The following is an 18,412-nucleotide window of genomic DNA, read 5'->3' as shown; positions in this document are numbered from 1 at the left end:
CGTGCTTTTTCAAACTTCTTCTGTTGTGCTTTAACTAAGCCACGGACAGGGAATCGGAAATTGGGGTGTGATGGGAGTTCTACAAGTCCCCTTTTGTAAAACTCCTGATACGTTGGAACCCTTGAGGTTCAGCTGTTCGTTGACACGATGTGGCACGTAAAGTTTACCATTGTTCGCAAAACTTCTCCGGTTGCTTCTCCTCCGAAAAGCGAGCATACCTGACAATTGCAGCCTTACCAACAGTTCTCTTCTGAATGAATCCCATATCGTTGAGGAGTGGAGGACATTCTTTCCTTTGGTTTGCCGACCATACACAACGCGGTAATTAGACACAAAGTCTGCAAGGCACATCTTTTCAAACTCCAGTGTTCGAGGCCTTGCTCTGTATTTCTCTATAATACCTGACATCCAGACATCCTCCGAATCAGGATCTTTGCTGTGTAGGACACTACGGGGCAAACTCATCCTCAGGGCATCATCATCCGTCGGTATAAACACAACATTTCGTGAACACTTCTTCAATGGTAAGCTGCATGTCCGTGCCACAGACTCCTGAGCACTCACTTGCCTGTGTTTGGAGTAGGCCTGCATTATCTGCTTCATTTCGTCCTCTTCGTTTACGTTGGTTTCCCGAACACCCTTGATCACGGTCTTCAGGTAATCATTCATTTCGTGTTCTGGCTTGGAAATGTAGGACAACATATACATGATGCAGCTGAAAGAGTCAAGAACGAACTGTATGTCCATGTTAGCGTTCCATGCCCTCAGCAAATCTGGGTTGTATCCATTCACCCAAGCCTCCTTAGGATCACGCTTCAGCAAAATCACGTTTGAAGTGACAGTGCCTCAGCGTATTTACAGTAATCATCCATGGACAGATTACATTTGGTCAGCAAGTCTGACAAGTTGTCGAAGGAGGCCTGGGGATCGTTAACAAGTCCCACACTGGCTTGAGTTTATTCCTGGCTTCTTTCATTGCTTTTCGAGCAGCATCCTGTCTTCTCTTCTTTCTCTCTTGTTGGTGTTGGTCTTCGTTTTCATCTTCCTCAGGACGTTGTGGAGCGTCCTGTCTCCTCTTCTTTCTCTCTTGGTGGTTTGGTCTTCGTTTTCATCTTCCTCAGGACGTTGTGGTCGTGGACGGGTGATGGTGGTGCTTGACATGGGAAGTTTAGGGAACCCATATCTACACAACACATTTCCTTTCTTGCAAGATTTGGAGTGCTTCTTGCTGTGAAGCTGAACTTCGGTGACAATTTGATGAAGCTCGGGATCGGTGGTAGGGTCCGGCAACTGGCAGGTTATGTAACGGTCAATGAAGTCACACACTACTTGGTCGGACTGATTTTCGAATTCGGGTGCCCCCTTTACCCAGGCCAGCAGATGAATGTGTGGGCTTCCTCTGGCTTGAAACTCCACGCGATAAAAGTAATCCTCGACTTCGCCGATGGGTTGAGCAGGTGACAAAAGCAGATGATTCATTAATGCATCCACTCGTTTTTCAAACATCCGCATGACGGTGACGGGGTTACTTCGGAGGATTTCACATTTCGTTGTCCAGTCAAGCTCTGAAAAGACGACCTCTTCACCTTGCTGAGCCTTGATTGCCGTTATCACTTCTGGCCATCGCATTTCGGCTGCACTGAATGTGCAAAAAAAAGTAGGATTTCCTAACTGCCTGATCATGGCCTGTAGATCTCTCAACGTTTTCTCCCAATAAGATGGAGTGCCTCTCAGGGGTTGGCATAAACCTTGTTGCGTCACGGCTGTGGACCAGTCTTTCGACCTCAAGATCATCCTGAAGAAGCTTGTTGGAGATTCTACGTCCATCTTTTGTAACGGGTTTGCCCTTTCGCAACTGGATAGACATGCTGTTTCTAGCCATGTGCGTTTCAGTGACAAACTGCGCAAAGAAGAGATAACTCTGGTCTTTGGCAAAACGAGTATCCACGCAGAACAGTCTAGCATTGAAATACATGCTTGGTGATAATGCAACTTGTCGTGCCTCATCAATTGTGTTCTGTCCAGTGGGAAACTGTACGGGGAAGGCCATGGCTTCCAATTTGGGAACCTTGAAAAATCCGACTGGCTTTTTCCCTTGAGCAGGTGCAATGCTGAAGATTCCCTCACCGTACGACAGCAAGTCCTGTCCAATGTCGAGTGGCTGCATGCATGTGTCCAGAGTTAGGCCAGGCCTGAGCTCATCCTTTTCTTCTGTGCTGACATGCTGCTCATCCTGTTCAGAGACAACAACTTCCTGTTTCTCCTCTGTGGCATTCAGCTCATCATTAGGGAGAAATTCAAATGTGGTAGCGTCACTAATCAAGATGTCCCTGTATTCTGAATGCATCGCTTTCAGTCTTGCTAACGCTGCTAGCACATTGTGCATATTCACAGTATGGAAGTGTTGGTATCCTCTGAACTTGATGTGTCTTTTCAGCTTCACCTGTAGGAGCTGGGAATCACTGTTAGGCCTTGGGAGACAGTTTACGGTTTTCTCTACCTCAGAGGGCACACACACAACAGCACCATAAACTGATCGTTGCTGTCCTTTGGGCAATGCAACTATTTTAGCGAAAGGAACAATTTTGGCGATAAGCTGACGTTCAAGAACATTCAGCTCAAGCAGTTCTGCAGGGATGGGTGGCAATTCAAGTCTGTTTGCCGCTGCAATAGAAGGCATGGATCCTCTCTTCAGATGGCTGTCACAGGTGTGGCAGATCCACTCCTGTCTTCGCTCATCTGGAACTGCACAAGGAACACAGCAGGCACTGTCACATGCATGTATATATTTCCCGGTTAAGCAAAAGGCTGTAATATGAACATTTTTGACGTAACGTCTTCTATTACACATCTTAACCTGATTTGGGAAAAGAGTCCTGTGACAGACTGTGCAGATGTAAGTCGGACCATGCTGAATTTGACACCGAAATGCAGATATGGCCTTTTGAATCAAGCTGTTGGACACAGGCTGGTTTCTCGCATCAGAATTGGGTGTATCCTGGCTGAAACTAATGTATGGCTTGTATTTTCTCTTGATCCTTAAGGCACACCTCAACTTGTGCAGAATCTGAAATCCAGCATCGGTGAGACACTTCTGTTTCTTCTGGAGAGTACAATGTAGAATGTGATGTGACCTAAACTCGGAATCACTTGCGTATCTTCTGGCCATGAAGTTCTTCATTTTCTTCTGGAAAAGATCATCAGTGTGGTACTTCCTTACCATGTAGTCCTTCTTCTTCTTCTGGAAAAGAGCATCAGTGTGGTACCTCCTGTCCATGTAGTCCTTCATCTTCTTCTGGAAAAGATCATCAGTGTGGTACCTCCTGACCATGTACTCCTTCTTTTTTTTCTGGAAGGAAACATCAGTTTTGTACCTCTTCACCATATACTCTAGCTTTTTGAATCTGGCAAAAGGATTTTGATCATACTTCTTTTTGGTACCCTCTATTTTTTTCTTCTGAAACTCCAAATTGGTGGCATATTTCTTTCTCTCGTATTCTTTTTTTTTTGCCTGGACTTCAAAATGTGTTTTCTCAAGTCTCCCTTCCTTCTTTTTATTCGCAATCTTACGGACTTCTTTTCTTCTTCGCTGCTTGTTTCTTTTTAAAACCTTGATGACACTTTGGTTGTTGTCATCTGTCGGAACAAGATTTTCAGGGATTCTAATGTCAGAAGTTTTTGGTGGTTTTGGCAGAGGTGAGGTCACTAGTGATGGTGTCACACATGCTGCTGATGAGCATGGTTCCTCAGACTGTTGTTCCATTTCAAATGAAACAGCCATGAATTCATAGCAAGCTTGAGGACCACGATTCCAAAAAAGCTCAAGTAATCTGTTGGTCATGTCATGCAGGTTGGTGAAAGTAAGCATAACTGCTGTTCCATCACCAGTAGGATGTGGCCAACCTTCAGCAGTTCTGGAATGTGAATCAAAATATCCATATCTTCCAGATCTGTCTCTGAACACAGCAAAGCACTCTGGAGAAACAATAAGCAGTGCATGACTGACATCTGTTGAGAGACACTGAAGTCTTTCATCAAGAGGAATCCACCACGCATCCATTTCCTGAGTTCCTCTGTCTCTCAGATAGCCCATCACCACCTCTGACTTCTGGACGCTGTAGTTGTGGTTAGAAGTCGAGATGCTCACAGGTACTTCAGCCATGCTTAGAAGATCCTGTCGGAATCTTCCTTCAGCAATAAGTTGCATTTTAATGCCAACATACAAAGCATCCCCTTCCTCTAGCACCCTGTCAAGATCAGGCTGTTCGAACAAAGTTCCCTCACTGTGGTACGCAAGGAATGTCAGCGCTATACATGTGCACTGAGTGTTTCGTGAGAAAACATCATACCTTGCATCATTCTGGCAGTGAGACGCCTGCACGGATATAACTCTAGATGTGCGGTCACCATCTTCATACTGCTGTCCATCAGAATCCTGAGCAACACCTTTACTGACGCTCGTCTGTCCTGTCAGGTCTAACTTTGTCCAACGAACTTTTTGAGCCCGGGATCTCCTACCTTTCCGAGGCATCCTTCAAAAGATCAAGAGACAAAATATGAGAAAACAGACCAAAGACATGATATAAAATAAGCCATGACATATCTGATGAACCAATTAATTCTAAAAGAAATAACTTGGGAATTCTAAAACTCCACAAGCATATACACAGAAATTGTGTAAATGTGATGCTTTTTCTGTAGAGATGCTCTTAAAAAAAAAAAAAAAAAAAAAAAAAAAAAAAAAAAAACACCATCACATGCTGCATGTATGTAAACAAAGAAGTGCTTAATTTTCAAATATACTCTACATAGAATAAGTTAATTTAGTTAAATTAAAGCGTTTGGCAATTTTAGGATCATAATATTAAACGTTTTATATAGCTAAATGGGATTAAATGATTCAACTGTAACATCTTGATCATCTGTTCTAATTGTTTTTCAATAATAATAATACAAATAATAATAATAATTAGCAGATGATTTCACATGGTCTCTTAAATAAGTGTTTAGCAAACAAACCTTTTCTTCATTATGAGTTTGAACAGATTTAAACAGATTGAACTGATTTAAAAATTACTGTAAAATGGTTTTAAGGAAACAGTCAAAAGGTAATTAAAAAGCATTTTTGTGCAGGATATTTTCAGTCACTTACTTCACGAAATGCTGAAGCAATACAACCTGCAAAATATTCTCAAGAAAACAAACAAGTTAGTTAAATGACAAGAAAAAGAACGACTTACAAATACAGCTAATAAGCTTTTTTTTTTTTTTTTTTTTTTTTTTTTAAAGAACAGTAGCAAATAAAACAAATTATGAATCTAGTGTTAATAGGAACACACTTTTTTCCAAATAAAAGAACAATAGCAGAATAAACAAGTTAGTAACCTAGTATTACAAGAACAGTAGTGTTTGAACACAAATGGTCAACTTAGTATTAAAATGATTTTTTTTTTTTTTTTTTTTTTTTGAGGTGGGTGAGGGGTTGGGGAGGGGATGGGGTTTGGAAAGGGTGGGTAGAACAATACAGAAGAACTGCTGCTTGGAGAAAATCCAAAACCTGGAAAAGAAAGACATATTAGGCAATTATAATGATAATAATATTAAAAAGAAAACAACACAGCATCACTTTGCATTTTTCACACTAACCAGACGTTCAGCTGCAGCGAAAAATACAGGTTGTGCTCTGAATAGATGATCTGCAAAACAAAAACATTAACATAATTAAAGATAGCCTATGTATGTGAAATAAGATCAATATTAACATAATAATAATAATAATAATAAAACTTAATATTCAAAAGGCATCCATAAGTGTTTTTTAATACAATCAGTTTTCAATATGAATTAATTATATTCCAAACCTAAAGCTACTGTAAATGATTGGCAAAAGAGTTTCTTCTGGTGTGTTAAAGACATAAGTAGCAATATGCAATACATTGTCAATATAATATACTGACTGCCAAACAATATCACAAAATCTAAGTGACTGACAGGCAGAAAGCATTTTCCTTATTGGCTGTTCAACAAATTATAATTTACCTGTTTTTAAAAGTTCTAGCGCATTATCCGAACTTGCATACTTCTCTACAATATAGTAGGGTGATAAGCATTAAATTAAAAGTCCTTGGATGACATACCACTTCTAGTGATATTCTTCAGTTTAGTCTATTCCATGAGCCCACAGAAGCAAAATTGTGAATTGCATTGTAACTTATGCTGTAGCTCACATGACAGTGATAAAATGACAAATGGTGTACATCTGCATACATATCACATATTATTTTAAGTATTATGACAATTTTTTTAATGATAGCAAAATTAGTATCTACTCAGAGTATGCAACTTCAAATGCAGCCGATGGCTAAAACAAACTGGTTCTATCTTCCAGGATATAAATTACAGAAACTTGAAAGGAATGGTTCACCCACCAAATGAATATCATTTCATCACCCTCTCATTGACTATGTGAAAAATTACAAGCAATGGAAAATCATTGAGGCCTATAACATTGTGTAAATTTTACAAAACTGCACATGCAAGTCACAGGTTCTGAAGTGCTATAGTGCATCGGTGACTCAATGTATCATTAATATTGCTAGGGCTGCTCGATTATGGCAAATATCATAATCACAATTATTTTGGTCAATATTGTAATCACAATTATTTAACATGATCATGAGGGGGCCATATGACCAAAACTTTATATGAGTGATTTAAAGATATTGATACATATCAAATATGTATTTCCTGTAAATAAGGTTGCTACAATCATTATATCTGCACTGTTTACTTCACTGGTTTGCACTCTATCTACCATGTGCTGCTTTACTAATCTTTCTTTTACATGACCTATTTGTATAGTTGTACTTTGTATTTTATTATCCGTGTTTAATGTTCTAGTCTAAGTGTTATCTGTATGCACCAAGGGTCTGATTGTGACACAATTTTAATAATCTATATGCATGTACTGCACATGTGGAAGAATTGACAATAAAGCAGACTTGATTTGCTATAACATCTACATTGTAGAGACCGGCGGAATTTCAAACAAACAAAAAGTCCTCAAAATTATTGAAAATAATTAAACTGTCAGTAATAAAAAAGCAAAAGGAGCAAATACAATAAAATAAAGATACAAATTAAACAAACTGTGCTTTAATGTTTTTTTTTTAATGCAAGTCTCAAGCAGTATGATTATTTCATTTATTCACTATCCCATTTATTATTGATGTCTAATTTCAATTTGAGTTTGGCTTTAGTTTTGTATTTAATGCAGTTCATATGAAAAGGTTCACGTACCGTGGTACAGCCTACTGCAGAAATGAATAACCAAATGTAAAGTAAAATATAGCCCGCTGTCACTATAAGAGCCGCACGGATCCAAATTACTGTTACATGCGTATTTTCATTTCTCAACCCTTTACATTAATTTATTACATTACTGATGAATGTATACATGAATAATCACTAAGCACAGCATTTTGACACATTTTTGCATGTATTTGACTGATTAGACGCGCACCTTGAGCTAAAAGATGACTTTAAGTGTCCGTGTTCTGTTCCGTCTCTGAGCGCTTTTCTCTTTCTCTTCCTTTTTCTTTCACACTTTTAAAAACATTGAATAAATATAATTTGATAATTCAAGCACATCCCATTTTGCAAATGTCACATTACATGATTTTACTGATTTTCACGGGAAATTGGGCTTTTATGGAGGAACGAAAGCGCAGCGCTGCAAAAGTGGGAGGAATCGGGCACAATAATCATTTTATCTTGATCATTGGATTTTCATAATTGTTGGATGCCAAAATCGAAATCTAATATTTTTTTTTTCAGATAATTGCACAGCCCTACTTAGTCACCTGTTCATATTTTATTCATAAAAATAAAAAAAAAACACTTACCAGATATTGTGCAGTAGAAGTTGCTTTAGTGCTTGCAATGCTGTAATCAGAAAAGAAACCGAAAATGTCAGACTTAACTTAATCTGTTGACCCTTAAGCTGATCTACAAGATTTCACATTTTCTTAATCATGCATAGTGCACCTTTAAATGTAAAACAACCAAAAAATGCAAACAAACCTCAAGAATTGCTCAGGAGATAAAGCTCAATGATCAATCTAAAAGAAACAACAAACAAAAAAAAAACTAATTAATTAATGTTTGACAGCACACAACAGGAACAGTTGATAGCAAAACACAGATCTACAACTTTCAATATACCGGTACCTCTTATGACTTAAACCAGAAAAAAAAAAATCATAATTCTTAATGTAAATATTTAAAATGCTATCTATGTCCAAATATATTTTTATGGTATTTTTTTGTTTTGTATACTTCCAATCACAGATATTAACAGGCATTTGACAAATATATCAGGACACAGAAAACACATTAGATCAGAGATATAACACTTGGACGGCAAGCACATCTACATAAAACAGAGGAAACCGGAGCAATAATTACCAACACTAAGGCAACTACAACAAATAACATGCTGGAGGCTAAAAATATCTTTTATACTCACCAAAGCTGATAAATTCAGTAAAAACAGTAATATTGTCAATTATTATTACAGCTTAAATTGACTTTTTTTTTTTTTTTTTTAACACTTTAAATTATTTTGGTGATGGCAAACTTAATTATCATAGTTTACTTCATTTGTCAGTGTTATGCTATCATCAATGTTGAAAACAGTTGTGCTGCTTCATATTTTTGTGAAAACTGTGAATTATAATTATTAAGCTTGGGTTCAGGTTTTTTTTTACTGATCAAAAGTGACAGTATTTAACACAGTTACAAAAGATTTTGGACTTTAACACTTTTTTTTTTTACTTTGTATTAAAAAATACTGGGAAAAAATGCATTAGTTTGTAACCAAACTTTAAAATGCATCAGTTTATCACAATCTTTTTCACACAATATTAAGCAGCACAACCTTTTTCAACAATGATAATAATAAAAGTTTTTCTCAAAAAATGTATGCAGCATTGGTCAGCGACAAACAAAACAACTTCAGCTTGCTCTTCCTCTGCATTCGGTACACATGAACAGATTGTTTTCAGCTTTAAACACCGTCTCTCCTCCCTGGAGCATTCATCACTCACATTAAATGAATGGATAAATAAACTGTTAACACAAATCGTCCGCGATTCAAACTTAAAGTTTTCACTTCAAACTGCTGACTTAAAACCATTAAACATTTCCATTATAAAGTACTCGCATTATATTCCGATCATAAACTATGAAAAAAAGTACATAAAAGTGTAACGTTAGCTGACTTCGCGCTCATTTAAGATCAAAGCGGGAAGCCGCTGGCACCCCTTGACCGAGACGAAACGAAAAAGTTCAGTAAATACGTTACGTTACCTCACACGGACTCCATGTGTGAATCTGAGCCGATTCGCCATCACTATCGTGTCAGACACGGCTGTCTGTGTGTAGTTTCAGTGCTCTGTCCACTTTTACCTCGTGGATCAGTGAAAGACCACTATATAGACGTTTATGGAACAGCAGAAAATACTCTCATTAAATCACGCCCAAACGTAGCATTAATCAGGCTTCTCTCTTCCCTCTGCTAATGGCTTTAAAAATGCACTCTTTCATGCAATATTGCGCTAATATTCAGAATTAGCTAACATATTCACAAACTTCAAGCATCAATAGTATACACCACTTGGGCAACATGTTTTTTCTCTTAAAAATCGTCATTAAAGGCAGACATTAGAAAAATAAACCATCCGTACTCACCTCAGGGACAATTCTGGAACATTCAGCCTTGGTCTCTCTATCACAGTATTGCTCAGCCAATCAGCAACGCGAACCTCAGCTGCAGCCAATAGTCATGCAGCGTTAGTCTACTATTCATATATAGAAGAGAGAGCCTATGGAGATGGTGGAAATTAAAAAAAAAAAAGCCTTATTATTATCAATTAAATATTAATTAAAGGATCCACATAAGAAAAAGTTACATTTAAATATTTCTGTTATTTTTAGATCACTATGAGTCATATAATAGCGTTCTTTAATAATGAGTACTTTAAAATCAATACTTTCACTTTTTTTGCCATTAATATATGAAATTTTACATTCTTTAAATATTAAAATGTCACAGTATGTATTTTTTTTATACAAAATTTATCTTGACCAATAAATTAACCCCATCATGTTCTCATCATAACCAGTAAACAAATTGAATTCATTCACATTTGCATTTACATTTAGTCATTTAGAAGATGCTTTTATCCAAAACGAATTACAAATGAGGACAGTGGACGTTATCAAAATCAACAAAAGAGCAATGATATATGTGTTATAACAAGTCTCAGGGACCTTAATGCAGCACACGTAATCCACACACGCTTGTTAGGGCGTTACCCAGGATTGTTGCTAGGACGATTACCAGGGTACCCAGGGTGGTTCCTAGGGTGTTGCTATGCGGTTGCTAGGGCACTTGGGGGGATTGCTAAGATGATATAAGAATACTTTGGATGATTTCTAGGGTGTTGCTATGTGGTTGATAATGTAACTGAGGTGGTTGCTAGGGTGTTGCGATGTGGTTGCTAGGGTACCCGGGTGGTTACTAGGGCTATTGCTAGTGTGCCCATGATGGTTTCTAGGGTGGTTGTTAGGATAATTGGGGTGGTTGCTAGAGTGTTGCTATGTGGTTGCTAGGGCCATTGCCAGGGTACCCATGGTGGTTGCTAGGGTAATCGAGGTGGTTGCTAGGGTCCCCATGATGGTTGCTAGGGCCGTTGCTAGGGTACCCAGGGTGGTTGCTAGGGTAATAGGGGTGGTTGCTAGGGTGTTGCTATGTGGTTGCTAGGGTACCCGGGGTGGTTTCTAGGGCAGTTGCTAGGGTCCCCATGATGGTTGCTAAGGCCGTTGCTAGGGTACCCAGGGTGGTTGCTAGGGTAATCGGGGTGGTTGCTAGGGTGTTGCTATGTGGTTGCTAGGGTACCTGGGGTGGTTGCTAGGGCGGTTGCTAGGGTCCCCATGATGGTTGCTAGGGCCGTTGCTAGGGTACCCAGGGTGGTTGCTAGGGTAATTGGGGCGGTTGCTAGGGTGTTGCTATGTGGTTGCTAGGGTACCCAGGGTGGTTGCTAGGGCGGTTGCTATGGTAACCTGGGTGGTTGCTAGGCAGTTGCTACGGTACTTGGGGTGGTTGCTGAGGTGTTGCTAGGCGGTTGCTAGGGTGTTTTGGCTGGTTGCTAGGCAGTTGCTATGGTCTCCTGGGTGGTTGCTATGATGTTACTAGGTGGTTGGTAGTTGTCACAGATGGTCACTATGCAGTTATTATAGAGTTCTTAGCCCATTTGAGCACTTAGCTAATCACTATTAGCATGTGGCTAATCACTGCTAGCATGACTAGCATGTTGGAAGTCCAGTGTGCTAGCATGAGTCAAAAAATCCAACCGCCATGTCTGTACGATGTTCTGATGCGGAGATATAGGTCGTGCAAAACGGTTGCTAGGGTACTCCATTTGGTTGCTATGGAGTGGCTTGGCAGCTGCCAATGGTGATACTCCAAAGGCTGCTCGCCAATATAAACCAACCCCCATGCCTCTACGATGTTCTGATGCAGAGATATAGATCTTGCAAAATGGTTGCTAGGGTACTGTGTTTGGTTGCTAGGGAGTGGCCTGGCAGCTGCCAATGATGATACTTCAAAGTCTGCTTGACAATATAAACCAACCCCCATGCCTCTATGTCTTTCAGATGTTAAGATATCTCTCTTTGGATTTAGGTTGCTAGGTAGCTCCTAATGGTTGCTAGGGCGTGGCTATGAAGTGTTGAAGGTGATTCGTGATTGGCCATTTGCTGCCCCGAGTCAATCGAGCCCACCCTCATGTTTCTATGACACTTCTATCCAAAGTTATTCATTTTATATTTTTCAATGGAAGTCTATGGAGCTTGTTGCTATGGTGCTCTATACGGTTGCTAGGGCGTGGCTTGATAGCTTCATAATGATCATGAGAGTCTGATTGGTTGCCTGATTCAAATGAGCCCACCCCCTTGTCTCTATGACTATGTGATCCAGAGTTATGTTCAATGCAAAATCCCTATGTAATTTCCCACAGTAGGAAAAACACATTGTTTCATGGGCGATCCCTCACCATTGGCTTAGTATGGGGCAACTTTGGGGGGCTCTTGCGCCCCAGGGGTACAACTTATACCCCATTGCGGGGTATGATCGCGCACAGCCTCATAGCCTCTCCAAATGTGGTGATTCACATGTTTCTGCGAAATTCTCTCTCGGAGCTACGATCCTTCAAAGTTGGCCGTAATGCATTGTCTATGCGATTTTTCGCCCGTTTTTTCGCCCGGTGTACGAACATCGTACGCCCGATCGCTTATAAAAGTCATAGCACACCATTCCCGATTAGGCCGCACGATTTGATGCCTGTTTCGTTGGTCTGTGTCAAAAACTGCGGGACAAGTTACGCGCCGAAATTTTGGCGGAAGAAGAATAAGAATAACTAGAAGGTACATTTCCTGAAGAAAATGTGAGTGGTGCTTGCAGTGGCAAAACTCGCCCCTCTGTTGCTAGGGTGTTGCAATGAGGTTGCTATAGTGGTTACTAGGGTACCCTGGGTGGTTGCTAGGGTCCACATGATGGTTGCCAAGGTACCAAGGGTGGTTGCTAGGGTAATCTGGGTGGTTGCTAGGGTCCCCATGATGGTTGCTAGGGCCGTGGCTAAGGTACCCAGGGTGGTTGGTAGGGTAATTGGGGTGGTTGCTAGAGTGTTGCTATGTGGTTGCTAGGGTACCCTGGGTGGTTGCTAGGGCGGTTGCTATGGTAACCTGGGTGGTTGCTAGGCAGTTGCTATGATACTTGGGGTGGTTGCTAAGGTGTTGCTAGGCGGTTGCTAGGGTGTTTTGGCTGGTTGCTAGGCAGTTGCTATGGTCTCCTGGGTGGTTGCTATGATGTTACTAGGTGGTTGGTAGTTGTCACAGATGGTCACTATGTAGTTATTATAGAGTTCTTAGCCCATTTGAGCACTTAGCTAATCACTATTAGCATGTAGCTAATCACTGCTAGCATGACTAGCATGTTGGAAGTCCAGTGTGCTAGCATGAGTCAAAAAATCCAACCGCCATGTCTGTACGATGTTCTGATGCAGAGATATAGGTCGTGCAAAACGGTTGCTAGGGAACTCCGTTTGGTTGCTATGGAGTGGTTTGGCAGCTGTCAGTGGTGATAGTCCAAAGGCTGCTCGCCAATATAAATCAACCGCCATGTCTGTACAATGTTCTGATGCAGAGATATTGGTCTTAAAAAATGGTTGCTAGGGTACTCTGGTTGGTTGCTAGGGAGTGGCCTTTCAGCTGCCAATGATGATACTTCAAAGTCTGCTTGACAATATAAACCAACCCCCATGCTTCTATGTCTTTCAGATGTTAAGATATCTATCTTTGGATTTTGGTTGCTAGGTAGCTCTTAATGGTTGCTAGGGCGTGGCTAGGTTGTCTTGAAGGAGATACATGATTGGCCGTTTGCTGCCCGAGTCAAACGAGCCCACCCTCATGTTTCTATGACACTTCTATCCAAAGTTATTCATTTGATCTTTTTCAATGGAAGTCTATGGGGCTTGTTGCTATGGTGCTCTATATGGTTGCTAGGGCGTGGCTTGATAGCTTCATAATGATCCTGAGAGTCTGATTGGTTGCTTGATTCAAATGAGCCCACCCCCTTGTCTCTATGACACTGTGATGCCGAGTTATGTTCAATACAATATCCCTATGTAATTTCCCATTGTAGGAAAAACACAGTGTTTCATGGGCGATCCCGCACCATTGTATGTCTATGGGGCAAATTTGGGGGTCTCTAGCACCCCAGGGGTACAACTTTTACCCCTCTGTGAGGTATGTTCTCGCACAGCCTGATAGCCTCTCCGAATGTGGTGATTTACGTTTTTCTACGAAATTCCCTCTCTGTGCTATAATCCGTCAAAGTTTTCAGTAATGCATTTCCTATGGGACGTTTTTCGGCCATTTTTTGGCCCGCTGTACGAACATCGTACGCCCGATCGCTTATAAAAGTCATAGCACACCTCTCCTCAATAGGCCGCACGATTTGACGCCTGTTTCGTTGGTCTGTGACAAAAACTGCGGGACGAGTTACGCGCCGAAGTTTTGTACGGAAGAAGTAAGAAGAATAATAATAAGTATGTGAGATAATAATAGTGATGCTTTGCCTCCGGCAAGCACCACTAATAAGTATGTGAGATAATAATAGTGATGCCTTGCCTCCGGCAAGCACCACTAATAAGTATGTGAGATAATAATAGTGATGCCTTGCCTCCGGCAAGCACCACTAATAATAAGTATGTGAGATAGTAATAGTGATGCCTTGCCTCCGGCAAGCACCACTAACTAGAAGGTACATTTCCTGAAGAAAATGTGAGTGGTGCTTGCAGTGGCAAAACTCGCCCCTCTGTTGCTAGGGTGTTGCAATGAGGTTGCTAGGGTACATGGGGTGGTTGCTAGGGCGGTTGCTAGGGTCCCCATGATGGTTGCTAGGGCCGTTGCTAAGGTACCCAGGGTGGTTGCTAGGGTAATCGGGATGGTTGCTAGGGTGTTGCTATGTGGTTGCTAGGGTACCCTTGGTGGTTGCTAGGGCGGTTGCTAGGGTCCCCATGATGGTTGCTAGGGCTGTTGCTAGGGTACCCAGGGTGGTTGCTAGGGTAATCGAGGCGGTTGCTAGGGTGTTGCTATGTGGTTGCTAGGGTACCCGGGGTGGTTGCTAGGGCGGTTGCTAGGGTCCCCATGATGGTTGCTAGGGCCGTTGCTAGGGTACTCAGGGTGGTTGCTAGGGTAATCGAGGCGGTTGCTATGTGGTTGCTAGGGTACCCGGGGTGGTTGCTAGGGCGGTTGCTATGGTCCCCATGATGGTTGCTAGGGCCGTTGCTAGGGTACTCTGGGTGGTTGCTAGGGTAATCGGGGTGGTTGCTAGGGTGTTGCTATGTGGTTGCTAGGGTACCCGGGGTGGTTGCTAGGGCGGTTGCTAGGGTCCCCATGATGGTTGCTAGGGCCGTTGCTAGGGTACCCAGGGTGGTTGCTAGGGTAATTGGGGCGGTTGCTAGGGTGTTGCTATGTGGTTGCTAGGGTACCCGGGGTGGTTGCTATGCAGTTGCTATGGTAACCAGGGTGGTTGTTATGATGTTACTAGGTGGTTGGTAGTTGTCACAGATGGTCACTATGTAGTTATTATAGAGTTCTTAGCCCATTTGAGCACTTAGCTAATCACTATTAGCATGTAGCTAATCACTGCTAGCATGACTAGCATGTTGGAAGTCCAGTGTGCTAGCATGAGTCAAAAATCCAACCGCCATGACTGTACGATGTTCTGATGCAGAGATATAGGTCGTGCAAAACGGTTGCTAGGGTACTCCGTTTGGTTGCTATGGAGTGGCTTGGCAGCTGCCAATGGTGATACTCCAAAGGCTGCTCGTCAATATAAACCAACCCCCATGCCTCTACGATGTTCTGATGCAGAGATATAGATCTTGCAAAACGGTTGCTAGGGTACTGTGTTTGGTTGCTAGGGAGTGGCCTGGCAGCTGCCAATGATGATACTCCAATGGTTGCTTGCTAATATAAACCAACCCCCATGCTTCTATGTCTTTCAGATGTTAAGATATCTATCTTTGGATTTAGGTTGCTAGGTAGCTCTTAATGGTTGCTAGGGCGTGGCTAGGAAGTGTTGAATGTGATACGTGATTGGCCGTTTAGTGCTCGAGTCAAACGAGCCCACCCTCATGTTTCTATGACACTTCTATCCAAAGTTATTCATTTGATCTTTTTCAATGGAAGTCTATGGGGCTTGTTGCTATGGTGCTCTATATGGTTGCTAGGGCGTGGCTTGATAGATTCACAGTGATCCTGAGAGACTGATTGGTTGCCTGATTCAAATGAGCCCACCCCCTTGTCTCTATGACACTGTGATCCAGAGTTATGTTCAATGCAAAATCCCTATGTAATGTCCCATAGCAGGAAAAGTCCTCCCTATACTTTGTATTAGGGCCATTTTTGGGGGGCTCTCGCGCCCCAGGGGTACAACTTATACCCCACTGCGGGGTATGTTCTCGCACAGCCTGATAGCCTCTCCAAATGTGGAGATTCACGTGTTTCTGCGAAATTCTCTCTCGGAGCTACGATCCGTCAAAGTTGGCCGCAATGCATTGTCTATGCGATTTTTCGCCCGATTTTTCGCCCGTGTACGAACATCGTACGCCCGATCGCTTATAAAAGTCATAGCACACCATTCCCGATTAGGCCGCACGATTTGACGCCTGTTTCGTTGGTCTGTGACGAAAACTGCGGGACTAGTTACGCGCCGAAATTTGTACGGATCTAGAAGAATAATAAGAAGAATAACTAGAAGGTACATTTCCTGAAGAAAATGTGAGTGGTGCTTGCAGTGGCAAAACTCGCCCCTCTGTTGCTAAGGTGTGGTTGGTAGGACCATTGCTAAGGTACACTTGGTTGCTATGGTGGTTGCTAGGGTCCCCATGATGGTTACTAGGGCCGTTGCTAGGGTAACCAGGGTGGTTGCTAGGGTAATCGGGGTGGTTGCTAGGGTGTTGCTATGTGGTTGCTAGGGTACCCGGGTGGTTGCTAGGGCGGTTTGCTAGAGTCACCAGGGTGGTTGCTAGGGCCGTTGCTAGGGTACCCAGGGTGGTTGCTAGGGTAATCGGGGTGGTTGCTAGGGTGTTGCTATGTGGTTGCTAGGGTACCCGGGGTGGTTGCTAGGGCGGTTGCTAGGGTCCCCATGATGGTTGCTAGGGCCGTTGCTAAGGTACCCAGTGTGGTTGCTAGGGTAATCGGGGTGGTTGCTAGGGTGTTGCTATGTGGTTGCTAGGGTACCCGGGGTGGTTGCTAGGGCGGTTGCTAGGGTCACCATGATGGTTGCTAGGGCCATTGCTAGGGTACCCAGGGTGGTTGCTAGGGTAATCGGGGTGGTTGCTAGGGTGTTGCTATGTTGTTGCTAGGGTACCCCAGGTGGTTGCTAGGGTGGTTGCTATGGTAACCTGGGTGGTTGCTAGGCAGTTGTACAGTACTTGGGGTGGTTGCTAAAGGTGTTGCTAGGTGGTTGCTAGGGTGTTTTGGCTGGTTGCTAGGCAGTTGCTATGGTCTCCTGGGTGGTTGCTATGATGTTACTAGGTGGTTGGTAGTTGTCACAGATGGTCATTATGTAGTTATTATAGAGTTCTTAGCCCATTTGAGCACTTAGCTAATCACTATTAGCATGTAGCTAATCACTGCTAGCATGACTAGCATGTTGGAAGTCCAGTGTGCTAGCATGAGTCAAAAAATCCAACCGCCATGTCTGTACGATGTTCTGATGCAGAGATATAGGTCGTGCAAAACGGTTGCTAGGGTACTCTGTTTGGTTGCTATGGAGTGGCCTGGCAGCTGCCAATGATGATACTCCAAAGGCTTGCTCGCCAATATAAACCAACCCCCATGCCTCTACGATGTACTGATGCGGAGATATAGATCTTGCAAAACGGTTGCTAGGGTACTGTGTTTGGTTGCTAGGGAGTGGCCTGGCAGCTGCCAATGATGTGCTCCAAAGTCTGCTTGCTAATATAAACCAACCCCCATGCTTCTATGATATTCAGATTTGAAGATATCTCTCTATGCATTGGGTCGTTAGGGAGCTCCAAATGGTTGCTAGGGCGTGGTTATGAAGTGTTGAAGGTGATTCGTGATTGGCCATTTGCTGCCCCGAGTCAAACGAGCCCACCCTCATGTTTCTATGACACTTCTATCCAAAGTTATTCATTTTATCTTTTCAATGGAAGTCTATGGAGCTTGTTGCTATGGCGCTCTCTATGGTTGATAGGGCGTGGCTTGATAGATTCACAGTGATCCTGAGAGACTGATTGGTTGCCTGATTCAAATGAGCCCAACCCCTTGTCTCTATGACACTGTGATCCTGAGTTATGCACAATAACAAAATCCCTATGTAATTTCAAACAGTAGGAAAAACACTGTTTAATGGGCGATCCCTCACCATTGTATGTCTATGGGGCAAATTTGGGGGTCTCTAGCGCCCAGGGGTACAACTTGTACCCCTCTGCGAGGTATGTTCTCGCACAGCCTGATAGCCTCTACCAAATGTGGTGATTCACATGTTTCTGCGAAATTCTTCTCGGAGCTACGATCCGTCAAAGTTGGCCGTAATGCATTTGTCTATGCGATTTTTCGGCCGATTTTTCGCCCGGTGTACGAACATCGTACGCCCGATCGCTTATAAAAGTCATAGCACACCATTCCCGATTAGGCCGCACGATTTGACGCCTGTTTCGTTGGTCTGTGACAAAACTGCGGGACTAGTTACGCGCCGAAATTTGTACGGAAGGAATAAAATAAATAAGTATGTGAGATAATAATAGTAGTGCTT

The 18,412-nt window shown here is 42.5% G+C and overlaps 1 protein-coding gene across 1 annotated transcript; it reads right to left on the bottom strand.

Moving 5' to 3' along the window:
• Positions 1–1,582: 1,582 nt before the first annotated feature.
• On the bottom strand, positions 1,583–9,886 carry LOC113090432 (uncharacterized). Its single transcript, XM_026256257.1, has 6 exons — positions 9,751–9,886; positions 8,083–8,120; positions 7,905–7,944; positions 5,647–5,696; positions 5,153–5,557; positions 1,583–4,532 (listed from the first exon to the last, which is right to left on the bottom strand). Exon 6 carries the CDS (start codon positions 4,529–4,531, stop codon positions 1,583–1,585), a length of 2,949 nt encoding a protein of 982 aa, XP_026112042.1. The 5' UTR covers position 4,532; positions 5,153–5,557; positions 5,647–5,696; positions 7,905–7,944; positions 8,083–8,120; positions 9,751–9,886.
• Positions 9,887–18,412: the final 8,526 nt, after the last annotated feature.

The sequence above is a fragment of the Carassius auratus genome, unplaced genomic scaffold (assembly GCF_003368295.1).
Source record: "Carassius auratus strain Wakin unplaced genomic scaffold, ASM336829v1 scaf_tig00055129, whole genome shotgun sequence".
Taxonomy (NCBI): Eukaryota; Metazoa; Chordata; class Actinopteri; order Cypriniformes; family Cyprinidae; genus Carassius; species Carassius auratus.
Note: the sequence above shows the minus strand (reverse complement) of the source record. Positions and strands in the feature narration are given on the sequence as shown.